General features: G+C 57.1%; 1 protein-coding gene across 1 annotated transcript; it reads right to left on the reverse strand.

Moving 5' to 3' along the window:
* Positions 1-3,066: 3,066 nt before the first annotated feature.
* LOC117089200 (refilin-A) lies at positions 3,067-23,654 on the reverse strand. Its single transcript, XM_033220139.1, has 3 exons — positions 23,109-23,654; positions 6,832-6,941; positions 3,067-4,906 (listed from the first exon to the last, which is right to left on the reverse strand). The coding sequence occupies exons 1-3, from the start codon at positions 23,313-23,315 to the stop codon at positions 4,573-4,575; spliced, it is 651 nt and encodes a 216-aa protein (XP_033076030.1). The 5' UTR covers positions 23,316-23,654; the 3' UTR covers positions 3,067-4,572.
* Between the last annotated feature and the right edge of the window lie 385 nt (positions 23,655-24,039).

Raw genomic sequence — 24,039 nt, forward strand, 5'->3', positions numbered from 1 at the left:
ATAGTGGCCAGAGGCAAGGGACAAATGCAGAGGTGGGGAGAGAGAAGCTGCAGATGGTCAGCAGCAGTGGCTCATTTGCGAATCTGGGGAGCTGGTGCTTGTGGAAGGGTTCTCTGGCCATTCTGTCCTTGAGAGGCTAGGGAGGGCCATCAAAGAAAATTCAGTTGTTGTTTACAGATTCTCTAGAAAGCCGAGAGGGCTCAGCAGTCTGCAAGCCACCAGCTGTCCTCACAGGGGCACTTCCTCTGGAGGGAGGCCAGGGGCACACGCCTCCTTCGCAGGATCCTCCCCACCTCTTGCAGGGCCATCGTGAAGAGGAAACAGATTAAATATACGACATGCTCCCGGCAGGGCCAGGCACATTGTGGGTGCTGCGCAGGCCCTGGGTCTTGTTCCCATTCTGGCAAGGAAGAGATGGGACCAGTGTCAAGTTCAATGGACTTGCGGGAAGGAGCACTGTTTGCAGTGCAAGGCAGGGGGCTGCCGAATCTGATTTTAGGTCTGGGAGGTAGAGACCTTTGTAGGGGCCAGCCCTACAGGGTCTGTGGGCCCATATCTAGTATAACTCTTGTTATCTTATATATTTTATTATACTGGAACAGCTCGTGCCCTCAGTCTCTTGCCTCGGCACCTGGCTGGCTTGCCGCCCACAGACCTTACGCTTATTTTACGGATGCTTAGGGAAGTGAAGTGACCTCTTCCTTTTCCAGCAGCGGAGCCCACCCTGTGTCAGTTTCCCCTCCCCGGGGCCCAGTGAGTGACAGGTGCCCTTCTGAGGACATCAATAAGGTTTTGCATATGGCACATTGAATCTCACACATCTGGTGTGCCTGGGCTGGGGGGAGATGGGGAAAGACGCTCTAGCCGGCAGCACCCGAAGGCTGGGCAGTTCAGGACAGCAGCCAGTCTGTGTTTCAGGGGTGGAAATTCCCAAGGCATAGGATCCAGACAGAACCGGTGTCTCTTTCTGCCCGTCTCCAGGTATGCTGGGTTCCCCTAGGACAGATGAGCTGCTTCAGGGGAAAAGCATGCATACTTGGGGGCCTTAGAGCAGTTGCCCTTGTCCTCTCCTTCCACCCTGTGCCTGGCTGGGCTTCCCTAGGCCCCTACATGACCAGCAGGCAGGCTGGGCCTCCAGCATCATTAGCAAAGGCAAAACCCATTTGCGTGGTAGCACCGCCTCAGGAGGCCCACCAATCGCAGGCTGTCAGAGGTAGGTGTGTTCTCTGGGTTCTCCGGGAAATGAGCTGAGATGGGGTTAGGAGGGTGAGAGGTGTTGCGGGGTAATGCCTGTGAAAGAGGAGTGAGGATGGGACGGGACAGGAAGAGTCTTGCAGGCCATGCAGACCTGACGCTCTCACCTGAGTCCACCTGGGCTCCAGAGCAAGACCAATCCCCGGAGAACCTCCATGTTTGTTGAATTCACTGGCACTGTAATTGAAAGTGTCAGAAAGCCTTATCCATTTTCCCTTCGAGATAGTGAGAGATCAAGGTTGTGACTGAAAATCAGGCTTGTGGAGTTGAATTTGCATGGATTAAGGAAGGTGCAAAGAATGCCACCCCCAGCAGCATCTGTAGGGAATCCCATGACTAAAGCAGGGCTCAGGTCTTGAGGCGCGCTTCTGTCCGTGTAGACCAGTGGAGACCTCAAGATTCGTCCTCAGGTTGATGTGAACCAGTGTTGGACTCAGCCTCTCTAGCTTCCATCCCCTCTTCCCTGTTAGGGGCCGTCCTCCATCAAAGCAGGCAGCCTGTGGCTTAGAGTGTCAGGGATCTTGGGTTCAGATCCTGGCTCTACCCCCTACCAGCTGTGTCCTACCAGCGTGGGCAAATGACTTAACCTCTTTGTGCCTTACTTTCTCCTCTGTGAAGTGGAGATGCAGTAGCCCGCATGTTAGTGGCAGGGATGGCGTGGAACTTTTCTTTTTTTTTTTTTTTTTTTTTTTTTTGAGACGGAGTCGTGCTCTGTCGCCCGGGCTGGAGTGCAGTGGCCGGATCTCAGCTCACTGCAAGCTCCGCCTCCCGGTTCACGCCATTCTCCTGCCTCAGCCTCTGGAGTAGCTGGGACTACAGGCGCCCACCACCTCGCCCGGCTAGTTTTTTTTTTTTTTTTTTTTGTATTTTTAGTAGAGACGGGGTTTCACCGTGTTAGCCAGGATGGTCTCGATCTCCTGACCTCGTGATCCGCCCGTCTCGGCCTCCCAAAGTGCTGGGATTACAGGCTTGAACCATCGCGCCCGGCCAACGTGGAACTTTTCATATGCAATGTTCCCTACAGAGCCTGGAATCCAGTAAGTGCACTGAATTGGCACATATAGCATTCCCACTCGTGTTAGTTACCTTAACCACTACCAGGCTGGGGTGTGGACCTCAAGAGGCCACCACCAGTCCTGACCATGGCACTGTTGTGACACATCCCCTTGGAGGACCTGTCCCCGGCAGTCTCTGTGGCAAAAGACACTCCCTTATCCCCTGCCCCCACCAACTCCAGAACCTCGGAGCAAATTCGAGTCTGATTTTCCAGTCTGACTCGCTGAGGACATTGTCCCGTCTGCCGGGTGGCGCGTTTAACGCACTCACTGTCTCCATGGAGCCCCAGGGGCCTCTCCAAGGGCGAGATGGAGAGAAACAGATTGTAAGGTGCGTCCCAGCCACCTGCTCTGCAGTGGCAGCCAGGGCTCTTCTCCAGGGGCACTGCGGGTTGAGGGGCTTGCCAGAGCTGAGGGCTGGGATATGGAGCTGAAGACATGCACGCCATCAAAAGTCCAGATGCCCGGGCCCATCCAAGGAACTGCCCCCCAGATCTAAGTCCCTAAGTAGGGCCCAGGCCTCTGCATTTATTAAGTGGCTCTTGGGTGGAGCTGGTGTACCCTGAGGCTGTCTACAGGGCTGGGGGCTAAGTCCTTCTTTGTTCCTTTGATCAGGGCCGAGGCCGGCTCCTTAGGGCACAAGCTCCGAGTGGAAAGAAAGTGATGGCCACACAGGAAAAGGGGCCTGGAGACCCGTCTTCCCCTTCCCCAACCCCAGCGGGAGCCGAGGGTCTCACAGACAGAAGAGGAAGTCCCGTTGGGTTTGCAGTTTATTAAGATAATCAATCCATTTCTTAAGTTATTCCTCTGTTAACCGGACAGCATCTCCGGAGAGAAAATGCACTGTCTGTGTAGGTACATAAAAATACATCAGTCATTTCGCCCCTCCCAGATGTGAACGGAATCTCCCCTCCTCACCTCCACAGAGGGAGCTCAAGCCCCAGGGAGCCTTCCCCTCACCTTTTGGGGATTCCCAGGGGAGTGGCAGGGGCAGCCCCCAACTGCGGAGTGCGTTCAGGTCTGAGTGGGGAGGAAGGCTCAGAGGAGCATCCCCTCGGCACCCTGCCACAGTGCCGGCTTCTGGGCTGTTTGTTCAGCGGCCTGCTGGGCTGCCCCAGGCTGGGGGCTCCCCCAGCTCCCTGTGCACACTGCCTTGTTCCAGGGAGCCCTGAGCCAAGCCTTCGTCTGGCTCATGTTCCTCCCACAATATCCCACGGGCAGGGGTGAGCCTGCTGCAGGAAGGAGTAAGGTGCTGTCATTGCAGAATCTATCACACACAGGAACGCAGGCTGAGGGCGGCAACCTGGTCCCCTCAGTGTCTCTTTAAACTGACAGCTGAGCTCTGACTCCCTCGAGTTCAGACCTGACCTCACACAGGTGGCAGCACTTCCGAGAGCTTCACCGCCTCCGCTGGGCACTTGGTTTTGACATCAGGGGTGCTAGTTCTGGAGGTGGTGCATGGATGGGTGTTAGCTGGGGACACCCTGCAGGTGAGGCTCCAAGGCTGAGCACCAATCTTTCCATTTTGACAGGCAGTGCCCCAAATCTTCAATACTGGAGGGCATGGGACACTGGCAAGGCCATGGCTCAAAGTATTTCTAGGTCTTCCCCGCCCCCAATATAACCAACTCCAGCCCTGGCATCAGCTTCCGGCCTTTGTCCAACCTCCTGGCTCAACGTCCGCCAGAGGTGGCTCAGCCAACCACCAGAGGTGGCCTTCAGACCTCTTGGTGCAACCTGCATGTGCGCGAAAGCCTGTTTTGGAAACACCCCAGGCCAGCAGCAGGGAAGAGAGGCACCCCTCTTCCCTCACACACGGCCTTGGCCACCAGCACGGAACACATGGAGTGGCAGGGCTCTCACGGAGCGGCAGCCACTCCCACCAGCTGAGGCTGGGATGCCTCTGTCCTCGCACTGCTCTGGGCTGTTCTCTGCTCAAGGGCATGCTATGGACACATTCTTCTCCCCTGACCCTGAAGGTGGCCACCACCTAAGTGTGTGCCACTACTGCCTTGCCAGCTTAAGTGCTAAAAAAAAATAGATGCTTTTATTGAGTCCTGGACACCAAAACAAGGAGACCACCACCTAGCCTGTAGGTCAGGGCAGGCAGCCGAGAGCCACCTCCTTCCACGTGGGTCCTTGGCCTGGCAGCCTCCCTGCCTGCCTCCTGCCAGAGTGCCAGGCCGAGCTCATCCTGTCCGTCCTCCCGGCTCCTCCCCAGGGCTCCCGGCTCCTCCAGCACCCCCGGCCGGCCCCAGCCCCGTCAGAGCGTGGCAGGGCCCAGGAGGCTGGGGGCAGGGTCCTGGCACAGCTGTAGCTGCACGCTGGCGGTGAACCAGCAGCTGGGCCGGCCCAGGCTGCAGTGCAAGGTGGTCCGGAAAGTGCTCCTGGCATGCTTGGGGAAGATGATGGTGGTGCTGCGGAAACGCAGGGCGCGCGGGCGTGGCTCTAGGGTCAGCTGGCTGCGGTAGTTGCGCCACGTGCAGTTGGGTGCCGCCACAATGGTCTCGCTGTAGGCTGTGACGGTGGGCACAGGCACATAGAAGACCTTGTCCTGGAAATGCTTCTCGGAGGCGTACTTGACCTCGGAGTTGCAGCTGGAAAGGACAGGAGGGAAGTGGAGTGAGCCCAGGATGGAGCAGCCCGATTCCCTGCCCACAGCATGGACAGGAAAGGGCCCTGGGCAGACGCTCTGAAGCCTAACAGGTGTGTGCTGCTCTGAAATGTCAAGGTCAAGAAGGCCAAAGAAGGACTGAGGGACTGTCCTGGCTTCACAGAGACTGAAGAGGCAAGACAGCTAACCGCAATGAAGGACCTCGACTGGATCCTGAACTGGGGAGAAAAGTAAGCCGGGAAAGGACCTTATCGGGACGATGGGTGAAACTGACCGTGTCGTGTGGGTTAGGTGCTGGCGTCACCGTGTGCACTTCCCTGATGCTGACAACTATGCTGCTGTCATGGAAGAGGATGTCCCTGTTCTTAGGAGACACACTGAAGTATCTGGGGGCTAAAGGGCAGGATGTCACCAATCTCCTCTCAAATAGGGCAAGATATAAACAACCCGTGAATCTGTTTGAGACGCACATGCAACCTTTCAAAAAGTTTGAAATTATATCAAAATACCAAAAAGTCCCTTCCACACCCCTGGAGGAGTCACTGACTAGGATCCCCCGGTTCCACGTCCAGAGCTTTAGGAAATCAAACTGCAAGCTCTGGGAGGGAGCGAATCCTCCCCATCGAACCCCCAAAGGTGGTCACAGAAGACTTGTGAAGGCATCAGAGGTCCTGAGGGTCAAGCTATCCGTCCTCCACCCTTGCTGGGCTTCTGATGATCCAATTTTGGCTTGCATTTTAAAAACTAGGCAGTGAAGGCTGTTTGGGGATTGAAAAATAATTTAGAAGTGGACTCGTTTGTCTCCTGGGACCATGGCATGGCTGGCAGGGGCAGCAGGCAGTAGGTCTCAGATGCTTGGCTGGCCCCACTCGACAGGGACAAGCGGATGGAGACAGCCCCATAGATACGTGGGAAAAATCACAGATCCCACAGCCCACCTTCGGGAAGCCTGAGCCCCAGCAGCTTCAGAAGAGGGCAAATCGACGTGGGATGTTCCCAAGCAGAGGTGCCTTATTTCAATTCACATGCCACCTAAGATGTCATGTGCATGGGAGGGCACCCAGTACACTTACAGTGCAGTAGCTCATGGGTGGCCTCAAGAACCTAAGTTACAGTCACAAAGAACATGGAGCAGCTGAGTGGCCCTAACTCTTGGACAACAGAGTGACAAGAGGCCTGAGTTGTCTGAATGGTTTGGTTGTGAATACCTAACAGTCTGGCAGGGGCTGGGCGCAGTGACTCGCACCTGTAATCCCAGCATTTTAGGAGGCTGAGGCAGGAGGATCACTTGAGCCCAGGAGCTGGAGACTAGCCTGGGCAACATAGTGAGACCCCATCTCTGCAAAAAAATACAAAAATTAGCCGGGCATGGGGGTGCACACCTGTAGTCTCAGCTACTCAGGAGGCTGAGGTAGGAGGATTGCTTAAGCCCAGGAGGTTGAGGGTGCAGTGAGCCATGATCCCACCACTGCACTTCAGCCTGGGTGACACAGTGAGAGCTCATCTAAAAAAAAAAAAAAAATCTGGCAGAAGGGAGGGAGAGTTAGGGTGCACAAGTGGTTATGTTTATAATTTTCCAATTTTTCTGAGAGGTTGGATTTAAAATGAAAGCCTGTTGGAGCAGACGGGAAATGCGGAAATGGGAAATGGCTGAATAGGCCTGGGGTGGGGGCATAGGGTGGATACAGAGGGTCCTTTGGGGTCAGAGTCTCTTAAAATCAGTTTTGTCTCTGGCTAAGACACGGCCATCCTCCCCAGAAGGCAGCACCCAGAGGGGCCGCCTCGAGGGTCGGGAGCCTCCTGAGCCCCCAGCCTGGCCTAGTCCCCACCCCCATCCCACAAGACAGTCAGGACCAGCATCCAACCCCCCACCCCCTCCTCCCACACAGAGCCCAGCGGCCCACTCACCGGATCTCATGCGTGGGTTCCGGGTTCACCTTGATGCTCTCCCCAAAGAACACTGGCAGCATGCGGGGCCTCATCTCCGGCGCCGGGGGATTTGGGAGTCGGGAGGAGGGCTGTGGGGAGAGCCAGGGGCGCAGGGTTTTGCAGCTCCTTGTTGCAGTGGCCTCAGCTCCCTGCTGGGCACATAGGAGCACCTGACACCCTCTGGCCCTGGCTTGGTCTGGAAGCTGTTTCGTGGGGCCCATCAGGAAGCCCACCCCAGAGCTCCACCGTGGGATCCAGGCATTCAGGGGTCTGCCCAGTCCCCACCACCAGCCTGCCCCCTGGCTCCCAGATCTCAACAAGGGGTGTGGTCATGGCCTCTCACTGCAACCTCCAGGCCACACCCACCCCGGAGCCCAGCTCAGAGCCCTGGAGAACTGGGATCCCTCCGTGCTCTTTACGGGGCTGAAACCATACTCGGCCTGGAGAAAGGGTTCCTAGCCCTTCTTGATGCCACCCAAGGCTCAGGTAACCTCCAGAGGGGTAGAGACCCCACCACATCTGTGTCTGTGGCACACCTGCCAGGGAGGGACACACAGGTGGGAGCTGGCCAGGCCTGTAGAGGGGCACAGGAAGCCGATCAGAATGGCAGATGTCTGCAGGAGAGCAGGGTGGGCCTAGCCAGCATCCACATCTTCTAGAAATGGCACCATATCTCCCTGAAGACAGAGACTGGATTGGACATGGGCGTGTAACCCACACTGGGCCAATGAGAGCTACCCAGGTTCTCCTCCAGAGCTGTGTAGACAGCCCCCCATGGGGGCTAAGAATGTGGGGTGGGGGGTTGGAAACCATGCGGAAATGGAGCTACACTAAGGAGAGCAGGAGTCAAAGACGGTGAAAAATCAAGTCTTTCCAACATTGTTCAAATGCCTGGATCAAGCCACACCTGAAACTGTCCCTCAGTTGTGAGCACCAGCAAATCCATTTTGAGGGAGGCTTCAGACCATTTGAGCTGCCTTTCTGTCACTTGTGGCTGGAAGAATCTTGGCAAGGTGGGGAAAGAGAGTTCTATGGGAAAAGAAGCCATCCACAGTCCCTTTAGAAAGAGCCCCTTCAGACAGACACAAAGAAAGCACTCTCTGTTCCCCTCCCAAATCCACCCCACAGCTCCACGCTGGGAAGTTCTTTCTCTGGTCTGTTTTAAAGTCTGTCCCAATATTCCACTCCCTGTGGAAGCAAAGACCATCAGGGACATGCCCCTGCCCAATGCTCCTCATAGGAAGTGGCCTAAGGACCCCCACCCCATCCTGCTCCTCACAGGAAGTGGCCTAAGGACCCCTACCCCATCCTGCAGCCCACCTCCCCCTCCCCCCAGCTCAGCCGCTGGTTCAGCCCCAAACTGATTCTGAAAACACAGACCTCTGGCCTCTGCAGCCTCTCCTCATGCCAACACGGTGACACTTCTGCCCTCCCCTACCCTACTCTTCCCTCCTGAAGTGTTCCCTGCCAGACTCAGCCTCACAGGCCTTTCCCCTCTTCCACCTACCCAAGAAAACCCTGTCCATCTACACGTGGGGGTCCTTCAGGGCCAGCCCAGCAAAATGAGCGTCTTGAAGTAGAGGTTTCACTTAGGGCAGGGCCAGGAGGCTCTGCTTCTAAAGCCTTATTTTTTATTTTTTGAGACAGGGTCTCTTTCTGTCACCCAGGCGCGAGTGCAGTGGTACAATCATGGCTCACTGCAGCCCTGACCTCCTGGGCTCAGGCGATCCTCCCACCTCAGCCTCCCACACAGCTGGCACTACAGGTGCATGCCACCATGCCCCAGCCAATTTAAAAAACAATTTTTGCAGAGACAGGTTCTCACTATGTTGCCCAGGCTGATCTCAAATTCCTGGGCTCAAGTGATCCTCCTACCTTGGCCTCCCAAAGAGCTGGAATTGCGGGCATGAGCCACCACGCCTGGCCCCTAAAGCCTTTTAAGGCAACCCTAGATGTTCTCCTTGAGGTGTTGCTGTGACACTCAAGTCACGGCCAACCCGTGAGGAATACATAGTAAGAGCCAGAAAGAAGCCCTTGCTCTTCGATGCCATTGAAATTGGGGATGTTTGTTACGAGGCATCCCCCCGCCTGACTAGCCTATGCTGGGATAGCAGGGGGCCTGACAAGGCCACTCCCTAGGACCTGTGCTGGAACTACATGTGCCCACATCAAGGGCTCAGGGAGGTGAAGGGCAGGGCTTTAAATAACCCGCCTATTTTTCAGATAGCTTGTTCGTCACTGAGGTTATGAATAATAGACCCAGAGCGTATGAATAGCATAGCTTTGGAGAAAGCATGAGTGTAGATTCGAAGAGATGCTCGCGGCCACGGCAGAACGTCTTCCATTCAGCTCACTCACTACGCAGCTACTGTGTGCCGGCACTGCGCTCTGAACTGCTGCTACGGTGGTAAACAGAGAGGGTCTCCTCACCTCATTGGAGATTGCTGCCTGAATCCGCTACTACTCTCACCAATGCCCCACCAATGGACTAAGATGCCAACCGTAGGGAGGGCTGTGATCGTCAGGGTGATGAGGGCACGAGAAGGGTTTGACCACCAGGTAATCAGGGAGGGCTTCCCTGTGCAGTGCCACTTGGGACGTGATCCGAGGGGTGAAGCCGAGTTCACTGTGGCCCCAGGGCCCACAGGTCCTGGCGCCCCCACATTGGGCACCGGGGCCACACAGCCACAAACAGCACCCAGGACACCCACAAGCCCTCAGCCCTGCCTCCCCCTGGCATGCAGGCCACCCGGGGACCCTGTTCTAGGGCTTCTAATACAGAGGCCACTAGCCGCATGGGGCTGTTCAACTTCAATTCATTACAATTCAGCAGTCCTCGTTCCATTCCTCAGTCACACCCACTAAACACTGGCAGCTGTCGCACTGGCCGGGACAGATCCAGAACACGCTCACGGTCTCAGCAAACACCCTGCACAGGCTGCCCTAGGGGGATGCAGGCTGTGGGTGAGGTTCCAGCCGGCAGGCCAGCCCCAGCTCCAAATGACCACTGCATGCTGTGTGCAGAGGCCCTCAAAGAAAAGGCCCCCAAGATGGCCCCATCAATAGCTCTGCTCTCCTCAGAGCCACTCAGGCCGCTGGCTGGGCAGGTCCTGGGTTTGCCTCTGGCTCTGTCTGCCTGTGTCAAAATGGGGAGGGCTGGAGGTGCCTGGGGTAGAGGCAGAGACCCAAGGGAGGTCACAGTCTGGTCTCAAACATGCAGACCCTCTCCCTGGGAGATGGGACATGGCCCAGTGTGGCCAGGACGAGATGGACCCACAGAGGTCCTTGAGAGAAGCAGCGAGGGTCAAGGCATGGACACCAAAAACACAGCTAGAGGCAGCTTCCCAAGGACAAGGGCAGTGTGGGTCAAATAGGGTCCCCCCAAACCCCATGTCCACACAGACCCTGTGAACGGGATCTTATTTGGAATAGAGCCTTTGCAGATGGAATTGAGGCTCCTGAGATGAGGTCATCTCGGAGGAGGGTGGGCCCTAAAGCCAATGACTGGTGTCCCTACAAGAGTGGACACAGGATGGAGGCGGTGGCTCACGCCTATAATCCTTTGGGAGGCCGAGGTGGGTGGATCACCTGAGGTCAGGAGTTCGAGACTAGCCTGGCCAACACAGTGAAACCCCCGTCTCTACTAAAAATACAAAAATTGGCCGGGCGCGGTGGCTCAAGCCTGTAATCCCAGCACTTTGGGAGGCCGAGACGGGCGGATCACGAGGTCAGGAGATCGAGACCATCCTGGCTAACACGATGAAACCCCGTCTCTACTAAAAAAATACAAAAAATTAGCCGGGCGAGATGGCGGGCGCCTGTAGTCCCAGCTACTCGGGAGGCTGAGGCGAGAGAATGGCGTAAACCCGGGAGGCGGAGCTTGCAGTGAGCTGAGATCCGGCCACTGCACTCCAGCCTGGGCGACAGAGCGAGACTCCGTCTCAAAAAAAAAAAAATACAAAAAAACAAAAAAAAAACAAAAATTAGCCAGGCATGGTGGCTCACACCTGTAATCCCAGCTACTAGGGAGGCTGAGGCAGGAGGATCGCCTGAGCCCAGGAGGCAGAGGTTGCAGTGTGACGAGATCGCACCATTGCACTCCAGCCTGGGCAACGGAGCGAGATTCTGTCTAAAAAAAAAAAAAAAAAAAAAGCAGACGCAGATGCACAGGGACAATGTGGAGGCAGGGATGGCAGGGGCGCAACACAAGCCAAGGAGCACCTGGAACCACCAGGTGCCAGCGAGGCGGGAAGGAGCCTCCCCTGGGGCCCTCTGAAGCAGTGTGGCCCTGCCCACACCTGGATTGGAACTCTGGCCTCCAAAACTGTGCGAGAATAGAGTTCTATTGTCTCAAGCCCCCCAGTTTGTGGCAGTTTTGTTTGTTTGTTTGTTTGTTTGTTTTTTACAGCGGCTCTAGGAAGAGCACACAAAAAGGCCACATGCTAAAAATCAAGACAGGAGCGAACCCTGGGGCCTGTGCCTCCCAGCCCTCCATGTAGGCGCCGGGGCTGGCTGAGACCACCGTGGGTCCCCGGCCTGGCCTCCTCCCATCTTGATCAGGGACTGGGTATGGCTTGTGAAACCAGTTTATTGGTGGAGTCCTCCCAGGGGAATGGGAGAGAGGGGCCAAGCAGGTGTCAACCAGGCAAGGCGGGGGCACAGCCGTGACCAGCCGGGCCCCGTCACACTAGGGGCGCAGGAGTGTGGCTGCCCCAGCACTGGTCCCAACTGGGACAGCGGGCTGCTGGCCACTGGCTGCCTCACTCCTGGGGGTGGAAGAAGCTCCCTTTCCCCCAAGGACAGCTCTCTAGGAAATGGGAGAGCTGCCAGCCGTGGGCAGCCGGGGTTCATGGCCACTGGGGACTGAGGCAGTGAGGCACCATGCACAGCGGCCGTGACACCTCCCTGACCACTGCCACTGGGACATGGCACTCTGCAGGTTTTGCTTATGCACTGATTTCTAGGTTTGCGGCCCTCTCCCTGCTCTCTGGCCCTACCTAGATTATGATGCCTCCATGGATGGGGAGGCACGGTCTCCATCCCCTACACCCCAGCGTCTGGTGCATGGTGAGGCTCGGTGCTTTGTTCCTGGCTGAAGAGGGGGCAGCTGGCTCCCATAGGGGACAGCAGGCGGTGGGGACCCTATTCCTCCAGGCTGGTGCCTGTAACCGTGGCGACCACATGCACACCGCCTCGGGCAGAGGGAGTAGAGGGCCGACCGAGCGGGAACCATGAACTCAGAGCCAAGTCCTGCCCGGGCCTGGCTTGATATTTCCTACATCTGTCCCCTCCGTGCCACCCCCATACCTGCCTGGACAATGAGGATGGAGAGCTTTTTGTGCTCTCACGGTGCCGGGCAGCATTCTGGGCACTCGCCACATATCCTACTCATCTGATCCTTATAAAAACCCAGCACACAGCTGCTGGCAGCACCCCCATTTGCCAGATGTGGAAACCAAGGCCCAGAGTGGCAAAGTCATTTGCCAAAGGCCACACAGCTGGAAGAGGCAGACCAGCGCTGGATGCTGGTGGTGCGGCTCCAGGGCCCGGGCCCTCACCCTCATTCCTCCACTGCTTTTCATGCCCAGGGGCCTGTCCCATCACTGCCCCCTCAGCTCCAAGCTCCCCTGACAAGGGCTCAAGGCTTCCCACTGGGGACCTCTGCCCGTTTCTCTCTCGGCCCCTTGTCTGTGACCCGAGGCTGCCTGTGTGCTCCCGCTGTTCCCTGCTGCACTGGCTCCTTCTCACTTGGCCTGGCGAGAGCCAACTCAGAGTCCGCTCCAACTCTTAGGGGCATCCTCTGTGGGGACACAGGAGCTCCCATCTGCTGGCCTCCACTGCAGTAACCCCTTTCTGTCACCCCTGGAGAAGCAGCTCCCTAAGGCTGGAGTCCTTATCACCTCTAAGCCCAGGGCCCAGCACCTCTCCATCCCTGCAATATGAGGAGGGGAGGCTCCACACCTGCAAAGCAGCCCCTGCCCCAATCCAGAGAGCCCCGAGGCTGGGCCCATGCCTGTCTTCAAGTCTGGCAGCAGCCTGTGGACAAACATCACCGGCAGCCCCATCCCTGCTAGTCACAGTCACCCCAGCACAAGGGCTGAGGACCACAGGCAGAGGATGGAAGCCCCCAGCAGATGGCCTCGAGGTGGCCCCATCTCTCCCTGGCATTGACACAGAGTGAGTGGCCCAAAAGAAAGGCACCTGCTCCCTGCCTGGGTGTGGCATGCTGAACAACGGCCCCCAAAGCTGTCCACATCCTAATCCCCAGGACCTGGGAATATCTGCAAAAGGGACTCTGCAGATGTGATTAAGGATTCTGAGATGGGATACGGTCCTGGGTCACCCAGGTGGGCCCGATGTCATCACAGCGTTCCAGGGGGCCAGAGTCGGAGAGAGGCCAGAAGATGCTGTGTTGCTGGCTTTGATGAGGAGGAAGGGGCCACAAGCCAAGGAGCACGGGCCCCTCTAGGAGCCAGAACAGGCACAGGAATGACTCTCTCTGAGCCTCCAGAAGGAACCAGCCCTGCCGACGCTTTGATGCTGGGACTCCTGACCTCCAGAGCTGGAACATGACAACAAATTCCCGCAGTTCAAAGCCACTCTGTGTTTGGTAACTGGCTGCAGCAGCCATAAGAGACTACTAAGCTGTGTGACTCGGGCCAATGACTTCCCATCTCTGGGCCTCCACAGTCTCCGCGTCTCTGAAGTGGGGCGATAGGAGGACCCGCCTCCCAGGCTTCCGTGCGGCTGGGTCAGAGTTGGCAGCGACGTGGAACAGCGCCCAGCCCAGGGGTGGCACTGGGTGCCAGTGTGCCCACAGCAGGGATCCTTCTCTCCCATGAAGGTCTGGGGCGGAAGCGCCTCTCTGGACAGAGGTAGAGTTCACACCCTTCAAACCTAAAACAACACTTCTCCTTACTTTCAGGAGCAAGCAAGCATCATTTCAGGACAGTCACTTCACAAAAATAAGGCAGTGACAAGACAGGCCCATCATCATCTTCTACGGCTCACCATTCAGTCAACACTGACCCCAGCTGCAAGACTCTATGTGACTCCATGTTTCTAGAAATAATACACACTCCCCAAAAAATGTTATCTGAAGCTTGGCATTTTCCCAAGTGCGTGCAGGTGTTTGTTTGCTGAGCACCTACTGTGTGCTGGGCCCGGTGGGAGTGAGATGAGGCACAGGAACCCCCAGGGCCCTTCTCCTGCAAGAGGGGGTGATGTGAAGCCACAGGGGAGAAGAGAGGATGACACCGTGTGGAAGGGGACATTAACATGGGCACTAAGGTTTAGGGAGGTGTTTCTTCTGTACAGACAGGTGGAAGGGCTGGAGGGAGAGAAAGGCAGCCTGCTGCTGGCGTTACCCACCTGTGTGCTGCCAGGAAAGGCTAACTCCTCACCCATCGCGCAGGGAGGGCTTATTTCAGAGGCAAAGCCTTTGTGCTGTGGCAGAGCCCCCGCCCCAGCATCTCTCCTTGGTGCACGCAGAATGAAAACACTGCCAAACCCTCCGGATACCGCCACACCTGGAGCATGGGCGCCGACAAAGGCAGCCGCCTTCCGCCGGGTCCCGCTCCCCACCTGGCTGCCAGCAGTAGACAAGGCCTACTTCACAGGCTGGCCCGGGAAGCCAGAGCTCTGGGCACCATTTGCCAAAGGGTCCCGATGAAAAAACACCAAAATCCACCCAAGCTGGAAGTGCTGCCCAGGAGACACCAGAAGCTGTGGAAGCCCAGACCAATGCAGGCTGGCGTCCAGCGGGCCTGGGTGGTGAGACGGCTCAGGAAGTCCCCGCCAAGGCCCAGGACACTCCCACGGAGCTGCAGGGCCAGACGCCAAGGGAAGGTGGTGGCAGCCACCAGTTCAACTGGAGGCTCAGAGCTTCGTCTTTCTGGCTGCAGGGCTATTTGAACATCGAAATGGTCGAGGCGCCTCGCGGACTCCAGGCAGCCTGGGGAGTGGGCAAGGGAAGTGCCTCTCGCGGCCAAGAAGGCAGGCTGCGGCTATGGAAGTCCGACTTTCCAGCCACGCGGGAGTGAGATACTCCCGAAAACTGGGTCACACACAGTCCCATGGGGGCTGGCAGGGCAGGGGAGGGCCAGGGAAGGAGTCGAGCACACGCACACGGGACCTGTCACTGCTCACCTGCCCTGGCCGTGCGGCCACCTTGAGCACAGGAAGCCCCTAGACAGACCCGCTCCCCACTGCCATCCTCAGCTGGTCCATCAGGCTTCAGTGCCCTCCCACAGGCCCAGGCTCCTGTTCTGGTCTAGACAGAATCCGGTGAGATACCCTTGGCTGCCCTCGGTTTGCTCATCTGTGAAACGAGGCTGTGCCGTCGGCAAGGCCCACACTCTGGGGCTGGGGGCCCATCAGGGATGCCCAAGGCACAAGCTGGCGGTTTCCTAGTGGGCTCAGCATCCACCTTGAAGCTCTGGGATGTTGGGACAGGGGAAAACGAGTGAGTCTCAGGCACACGGGAGAGTCACCCAGATGCTATCCTTCCCTCCCCACTAGGAGGGAAAACAGAGCTGGCCCAAGCCCAGGTTCCTAGCTCCTTCCAGGGTCCAGGGCAAGCCTGTTGTAGCCTGGGGAGGCTGGGCTTACTCCCAGGCTCCTGGGCAGCAGGACAGTGTGGGGGGCAGGACAGGCCCTGGAGGGTGCTGGGTCCTGTGGACACTCACCAAAGGCCCACCAGGCCCCACCTGCTTGGCCCAGGAGCCTTCCCCGGGAGCCGCTGGGGCGGGGATGAACACTCACTGGCTGGAAGTCAAAGTACACAGGGGCTCTTCGGAGCTCCCCACCTTCCTGGCTGCTACACAGGCCATAGCCCGTGGGCCGGTGAAGAAAGATAGCCGCTCTGTTGTCGAGAGCTCAGTGCCTCGCGGTGACAGCCTGCCAGACCTGTAGTCTGGGATTCTCTGGGCAGGGACTCACAGGAAGGCACAGCCTGGGTGACACAGGGCCATCCACAGATACTACGGCCCAGTTCACTGAACCACGAGCTTTCACACAGGAGCCAACTAGTGGCCCATCAGTGCAGGAGTGGGAGGCAGGAGGAGGTACCCAGAGCCCTCCCATTGCTGCTCCTGGAGACAGCAGGACAGCCAGGGAGCCCCACACGGGCCACAGGAGAGGCGTCCTTGCCAAAGCCACATGGAGCCTTGCAACAGCTTCCCCTGAGCTCAGCTCCTGACCTCTCTGGCGGTGAGAACCTCCGGTGCTGTCAGAACTTGATTGTCTGGGATATACACAGGGAATCTGAGACCAAAGCACACGGGCTGGGCTAATGTTAACCTTGACCATCACCCATGAGGAAGATGAACCAAGGCATTTAAGCACCAAGAATTCCCACCCTTCTGATGACAGCCTTGGCTATTGGCGAATCCTGGGGCAGGGGTGGGTCTTTCTCAATCTCCGACAACGTGGCACAACGGGGCACCTGAATGTGATTGTCGGAAGGACACAGTCTGCTTGTGGGGGATCCCAGGAGACCCTGAGTGGGTCAGGCTGCTCCCTGGAGAGCCAAGAACTATCAAGGGCCCAGCAAGGAACCCATGGGCCCAGGATCTGACAGCCAAAGCAGAGAAACGGTGAGCAAACGGTGAGAAACGTCACAAGCTTGGAGGCGGTGCTCCGGCTGGGCTCCCTCCTGAGATGGGCAGGCCAGATGCACCCAAGTCAGCAAGACAGGTGTGGCCTGCCTTGTGTCCCCCACAAAGGTAAGTTCAAGTCCTGAACCCTGGTACCTGCAACTGTGACCTTATTTGGAAAGAGGGTCTTTGCACATGTGATCAAGTTAAGACAAGGTCAGATTAGATCAGGTTGGACCTTGATCCAAGAACTGGTGTCTTTATAGGAAGAGGGATATCTGGACATGGGGACACACACAGAGACAAGAAGGCCGCATAAAGACAGAGGCAGAGACTGGCGTGATGCGGCCAGTAGCTGGGAGAGGCAGGTGGGACGGATGCCCCCCGCCGAGAGCCTCCAGAGGAGTGTGCCTCCGCCAGCAGCTTGATTTCAGACTTCTTGGCCTCCGGAACTGTGAGAGGATGAATTTCTTCAGTGTTAAGCCACCCAGTCTGTGGCACTTTGTCACGGCAGCTCTGAGAAATGAGTGCGGGGAGCCACAGCTCTGCCAGCCAATAACAGAATGGGGGCCGCCAACCCAGGGCACAAGAATCACTTTGCGCAGGCTGCAGGGCTTTGGGCAGGGTCTCCCACTTCCCCCCGACACTCAGAACACTGTCAGTTCTCAAAGATACCACTCACAATGGTCAGGCGGCCTCCCAGACAGGGATCCCCGTCTCTGTACACAAAGAACAGCGAGCCCAGATCCTGCCCTTATAAAGGCTGGATTTGCTGCAAGGTGGACAAATATCCCCTCTGGATTCCTGCGCATCCTAAGATACAGATGGCACACCAGGAGGTGTCTGCAGTTCACGTACCGTGCCCCACAGGGAGGCCGAGCACTGGAGGGCACACAGGACAGACCACACCTGCCCCCAGGAAAGCTGCCCCCAGGAAAGCTGCCCCAGGAAAGCTGCCCCAGGAAAGCTGCCCCCAGGAAAGCTGCCCCAGGAAAGCTGCCCCAGGAAAGCTGCCCCCAGTCTGTCTGGCAGCATTTTCCCCATGCAAGGGGCTCCCTTGTTTCCAGAGCACCTGGAAGGCCGTGAGCCTGTTTGTCTTCTTTTCAGGCTACAGCTACATATATAGCTTAGTTTCTCAGCTGGGTAAGCCTGCCCGCGAGACCAGGGCTGTCAGCCGCTTTGCTGAATTTCCGCTGGAGGCCTGGGATTGAGCAGACACGGCTGGAAGGAGGCGCCAGGGCTTCCGGCTTTCCCTTCTCTCCTCTCCCTCCTCACAGCCTCCCTTTCTGCAAACAGGCTCCTCCCTCCCACCTTGTCCTGACATACCTGGCTGTCTTCCACCTTAGCTTGCTCAGACACCTTCACCGGAACACACCTGTGAGCCTGCCAGGGGGCCATGGGGGCTGATCCCTGTTTTCCTAAGTCCATCTGTTCAGCCATCTGTTCATCCATTCATCATCCATCCATCCACCCATCCATGCATCCATCCATCCATACACCCTTCTGTCCGTCCGTCCGTCCATCCATCCATCCATCCACCCTTCTATTTATTTGCTCATCCATCCATCCATCCTCCATCCATCCATCCATCCTTCTATTTATTTGCTCATCCATCCATCCATCATCCATCCATTCTTCTCTCCATCCATCCATCCGTCTATCCATCCATCTATCCATCCATCTATCCATCCATCCATCCATCCATCCATCCATCCATCCATCTATCCATCCATCTATCCATCCATCCATCCCTCCATCCATCCATCCATCCATCCATCCATTCTTCTGTCCATCCATCCATCTATCCATCCATCCATCCATCCATCCATCCATCCATCCTTCCTTCCTTCCCAACCCCAGCACTACCTCACTAGCTCCCTTCTCCCTCCTCTGTCATACTCAGTTTCACCATCACAGACAAGAAGCAGAAATGAGAAAATCCAAGAGTCCCAAGGGTCCCAGCCAAGGTCCAAAGGGATGGCTGAGACCACAGGCAGTCTCAAAGAGCTGGGCACCCCCGGGGAGTTTTCAGGGATGGGCTTCTCTTGGAATCTGGGTCCAGGGATCCAGCACATCTTCCTTAGGGAAGTTCTCACGTACGCTCTTCAGAAATCCACCCACTGCATAAACAGACTGGGAGAGACTGGATGGAGGGAGGGAGCCCTGAAGGTGACAGAGCCCAGGCCACCAGCTGTGGGTGCAGTCCAGGGCCAGAGGCCCCGTCTCTGCATCTGGGAGGTGGCAACAGCTCAGATCTGTCACCACCTGCCATTGCCCCATAACGGGCTGAGTCTTTTGCCTGCCACAGGGGGGCTGTTTATTTGAACATGCACCCCAGAGAACACAATGTAAGATCCCAAATGCCACTTTCAGTCTCCCTGAGTGCAGTAAGATGACACAGGGCTACTTCTCCAAACTGCCCATATTCACTTGTGGAGATAGGTCTGCCTCAAAGTCATCCTCACTCCTCCACGATGCCAACCCCTAAATGCCCACAGCTCTGTCGGGCAGGGTGGGGAGGAGAAGAAGGGTATGGGTGTTTGCTCAATCTGCAGTCACAGTCCTGGCCCTGGGAGCTCACAGGCAGCAGAGGCAGCATCTGTCCTGCTCAGCTGTGTCCCTCACCCACCCAGCTTTAAACATCCGTGGGCTGACAAATGCTCATCAATCAAAGAGTAGATAAAGAAATTGTGGTATATATACACCATGGAACACTACTCAGCCATAAAAAGGAATGAAATAATGGCATTTGCAGCAACCTGGATGGAATTGGAGACCATTATTCTAAGTGAAGTAACTCAGGAATGGAAAACCAAATACTATATTTCTCACTTATAAGTGGGAGCTAAGCTATGAGGATGCAAAGGCATAAGAATGACACAACGGACTTTGGGGACTCAGGGGAAAGGGTGGGAGGGGGTGAGGGATAAAAGACTACCAATTGGATTCGGTGTATATTGCTTGGGTAATGGGTGCATCAAAATCTCACAAATCACCACTAAAGAACTTACTCATGTAACCAAATACCACCTGTTCTCCCAAAACCTATGGAAATAAAACATTAAAAAATAAATTTAAAAACATTTGTGGGCTGAATGCCCACCAGGCCAGTGGGCAGGCTCCGCTGTTCTGGGCCATGCAGGAGACAAGTCCCCACCCGCATGGAGACACGCCCTACACTGATGCAAAAGGGCCACCTTCTGCATCCCACACAGGCACCCTCCTCACTCAAGTCTTTCATTTGAGTTTCTAATTTGGGGAGTGTGGAAGCTCAGGATGCCTTTTTAAAAATAAAAATAGAACAGTCACAAGTACTTTTTAAAAGACCAAATGGAATTTTAATTTTTGGCCTCAGCTTTGCCTAGAAGTCACTGACCTCGCGTCTCCCAGCCCCTCCAGTGGCCCCTGCCTCTGTGGCTCCTGAGGCATTTGGTTACATGCATAAGTTCTTTAGTGGTGATTTCTGAGATTTTGGTGCACCCATCCCCCAAGCCTGGCTTACTCCTGCCTCAGAACCTTCACACGTGCCATTCTCTTGGACTGAGCACACCTTAGACTTAGCACTGCAAAGTTCGTACCCTCAGTGTGTGTGGGTTTCTGTTAACCATCACCTCCCTGTCCACCTGCCTAAAGCTCACTTCTTACCCAGCTTCTGGCCTTAAGGGCACTTCTCCATCCACCTGCTGCTGCCGCACATATTTCAGCTGGTGGCTGTGTCTCTTCCGCTAGGATGCCAGTTCATGAGGGCAGGGACCGTCAGCATCTTGTTCACTGCTGTGTCCTCTAAGGCCCCAAACAGAGCGCGACACATAGTAGGTGCTCAGTAAGTTTTGGGGGGACCAATGCCTGATTCCCAGCTCTTCGACTGGCTTGGGAGTGATTGGGAACGTTCCCATCTTTGCTCCAACAGTGAGCACGAAAAGCCCCTGGTGAGTGGGGACCGGGTTCATTCATATCCAGCCTGGCCCCCAAGGCCTTTGATGTCTTGGGGATTGATCTTGCAGCCAGCCGCTTCCCAGATACCCTGCCTCAATGGGTGGGGAGCGTCCAGGAGGCAAGTCCAGCTTATTCAAACCAAGTCGGGGGGCCTCTTTAATGAAGTGAAGCGTAGGCAGGTTTAACATGCATGCATGTACGTCCAACCTCCTAAAGTAGGTGACAAGGTGGTGAGGACCTCAGTGGCTTAGATCTGGGGGCAGGACTGCAGTCTATCCCAGCAGCTGAGGCATATGCCACCAACTTTGATCAGAAAGGTGGTGTCAGTCACTGGATACTGGAACAAAGACACCCACCCTGCCAAACGCAGTCTGAACCTGAGGCTCACATGGAAACCCAGCATGGCTCACCCCAGCCTCTTCCTGGCTCACCCCAGCCTCTTCCTCGGGTGTTGGAAAGCATCAGCTGCATCAGGCGCATCAAAGGTTTCCACCTCTTTGTCCTGAGACAATATGGGGTGCTGATATTTGCACCTAAAAAGCACTCTCCCTGAGTCATCAGCGAGTACTCAGCAAAGTTCAGCAGGAGTTAACGGGGAGGTGGGGTGCCCCGCGGGGGTGGGGTGCCCTGCGGGATGGGCGAGGGGTGGTTGGGCATGGCCACAGTGGCAAGCCCCAAAGCTGAGAAGAGGGGGCGCCAGGCAATCCTTTCTTCCTTTTATTAAAAGCAGCCCTTCAAACTCGGTAGGTACACAGGCATTTTGTTTTCCAAAAAAAAAAATCACAGGTAGTTAATTAGTTGCACAGTGCAAAGGGGAATAATACGAGGTTGAAGGGCAGACTCTGCAGCCAGGCCCAGCACAGCCGCTTCCTGGCTGGGCAACTTTGGGCAGGTTGCTAACCTCCTCTCTGCCTTGGCTTCCACCTCTGGAAAACGGGGCTAATTGGAGTGTAGGCTTCATGGGAATATAGTGAAAATTAAATGAATTGATGTAAATAAAGAGCTTAGGACAGTTGTCCTGGCACACGGTGTGAGCTATCTAAATGCCAAGTATCATTACCCATGAGGAAACAGCCCCGGGCTTTGCTTTTAAGCCAAATTAAAAGATCAGGGCAACACAGTTCCATACCTGGCATCCAGTGAGCAGGAAGGGGAAAAAATAAAGTCAAGTAGAACAGCCAAGACAAGTAAGCCAGCCATGCTATTCTTGCGGCAGCCACGGGCTGGCCCGGCTGGCAGAGAACGCTTCCAGAAAACCCTCTGTAAGGAGGCTTCTGGGTCACGGAAGGAATCAAGGAGAAGGCCGTTTCCCCGTCCTTTTTCTCCAAGCCCCACTGTGCAAGGCACCACGGGGATTCCGTCCCAACCCGTGCAGCCCAAATGTGTGACAGTGCCAAATCCCAGACGCGCTGGCAGGAAAGCTGGTCCCCTTTCGACAGCAAGATCAGGTTCACTGCAAACAGCCCTGGTCACCTCTATCAACTCCTGGAAGTCCTCACCGCCCCTTCCACCCGCCAGGCTCCCATAAAGAGACCAAAGTTCCAATTCGCTGCATGAGTTGGTCTAAGATAGTGACTCCTAGACTTGGCTAAACAGTACAATCACCCAGGGAGACAGACTCTCCTGATGCCGAGCTGCACCCCCTATCAGTTCAGTGAGACTATCTGGGCGGTGAGTGTGGGTAGGTTTAAAGATTCTCCAAGTGATTCCAATTGGCGGCCAAGTTTGGGACCCACCAGGGGAAGAAACAAGCAAGGCACGCATGAAGGTCATGTCCTGAGGCTTGAGGCGGGGAGCCGCTCCTTTCTGCTGCGGGGAGGAGGATTTTCAGCTGGAGAGAGGCCTTTTTTGCCCTGTGAGTGCCAGGCATATCCCTGGGGCCCCAGGAAAGGGGAGTGGAGCCAGCACACACGCCCCAGCAGAAAAGCTGTTAAGGTGGGCAGGGCGCAGCCAGAGAGTGGGCAGGGCGCAGCCAGACAGCGGGCAGGGATGGGCGATCACTCATTTCAACTTGTCATTTCCTCAAGCTGCAAAGGCGCCCTCTGGGCCCACATGCTTCCCCGCCTGCCAGGGGGGCGCCCAGTCTCAGGCCAGGCGCCAAGCTGGGTCCCCACCGGAGTCCACCCCTAGGCTGGGCTTAGTCTGGCAGGAGACAAACTCCTGAGTTTCCTGACCCGGGGTTCCAGCCTCCCCCTCCCGCCTAAGCTCCACGTCAACATGCCTTAACATCCCGAGAAGGAAGGGATCCTGTCTGGATTTGGTTATTTAAAAAAAGAAAGAAAGAAAAGGCTTTCACGTTGGCAGCGCCCGGACAGTGTACAGGGCACCCGGAGCAGCAGAGGGGCCGGGTCCAGATGTCTGCAACATGCCGGGCCTCTGGGCGCAAGCCCACCTAGCCAGCAGCCAACTTCTTTGGGAATTTCGGACTGTCCTTTATCCCACCCCATGAGCCCCCCGTTATTACTGACAATAGGAAGAATCACTCTGGAGGGAGGCCTACCGCCAGGGAGCGGTCTCCAGGTTCAGGGGTCAGCCTGGACCTCCTCCCCCCTACACACCCTGGTCCCCACCTGAGAAGCGTGGCTGTCACTGGCCACCTTTGTGGCTGCGGGGCAGGGAGAGGAGGAGGTCCGTCCTGCTTCTACAGTAGCGCGCATCTCGAGGGGCAACCCTCACCCACCCGCCCGCGCGGTCCTCCATTTGGGAGCGAGAGCGCCTCCTTACCGCTCTTGCCTCGCTGGGTCCCGTGGGCTCCGAGGAGGCGCCGGCGCCCCCCGCGCGCGCGTCGAGGATACCGGGCGCCAGGGAGTAGAAGGGTGGGCTGGGGCTGGGGCTAGGGGGCAGCCCGGAGTCGGGGCTGTCCAGCAAGCCCTCCCGGCCCTGCTCCTTCAGGTTGTCCTCCATGCCCTGCAGATGCAGGTGGCCCACCATGTCTGGGGGGCGCGGGGCGCGGGCCCCCCGCTCCTCCGGGGGCTTCTCCACCGCGCTCCGAGGCACGGGGCAGGCGGCGGCGGGGCGAGGGCTGCGCGCCCGGGGACTTGCGGGCACCGCGAGAGGCGGCGATCAGGCCCGGCGACCCCTGCGCCCCCGATCCCCGCGGGCCTGCAGCCTGCTCGCCGCCGCGGGCCGCGCTCCTGCCAGCGCCGCCGCCCTCGGCCCTCCGCGGCGCCCGCCCGCCCGCCGGGCCCGGCCTCGCCTCCGCGCTGCGCTGCGGTCCCGCAGGCCGGCCCAGCCCCGAGGCGCACGTCGCCGCCCGGCCCTCTCCGCACCTCCCCGGCCCGCGCCTCTTTTTCTAGGCGCCTCCTCCTCCCCCTTCCTCTCCCCGCCCCGGCCTGCGCGGTGGGCAACCGCCCCGGGCCGGCGCCTCTGCCGAGGCCCTCCCGCTCCAGGGGACTGCGCGCCCAGCCAGCAGCCGGAGTCCCACGAGGCGCGTGTGTCCCCCACTCCCGAAACAAGCACCACACTAGTGCACCGAGGGTGCCTTGTGGGGTCACCAAGTCATCCCAAGAAATACGAGTCATTATCATCAGCATCCTATTTCGTGGTGCTCTTGGAGGCTTTCTCAGTCTCATTTGAAGTCCCAATCAAAGCAGCTTGAGAAACTTTATTTTAGAGAAGTTTCCTTTTTCTCTGTAACTTACAATCGATGGGGAGG

Source organism: Trachypithecus francoisi, unplaced genomic scaffold, assembly GCF_009764315.1.
Source record: "Trachypithecus francoisi isolate TF-2019V2 unplaced genomic scaffold, Tfra_2.0 Lachesis_group11, whole genome shotgun sequence".
NCBI lineage: Eukaryota > Metazoa > Chordata > Mammalia > Primates > Cercopithecidae > Trachypithecus > Trachypithecus francoisi.

Excerpts from the sequence above, each read along its gene's own strand:
- LOC117089200 (XM_033220139.1), bottom strand. The coding sequence starts at position 23,315 with ATGGTGGGCCACCTGCATCTGCAGGGCATGGAGGACAACCTGAAGGAG. Across the intron at positions 6,942-23,108 it reads GACCCAGCGAGGCAAGAGCG|CCCTCCTCCCGACTCCCAAA; the intron begins GTAAGGAGGCGC and ends CTCTCCCCACAG. Across the intron at positions 4,907-6,831 it reads GAACCCACGCATGAGATCCG|CTGCAACTCCGAGGTCAAGT; the intron begins GTGAGTGGGCCG and ends TGTCCTTTCCAG.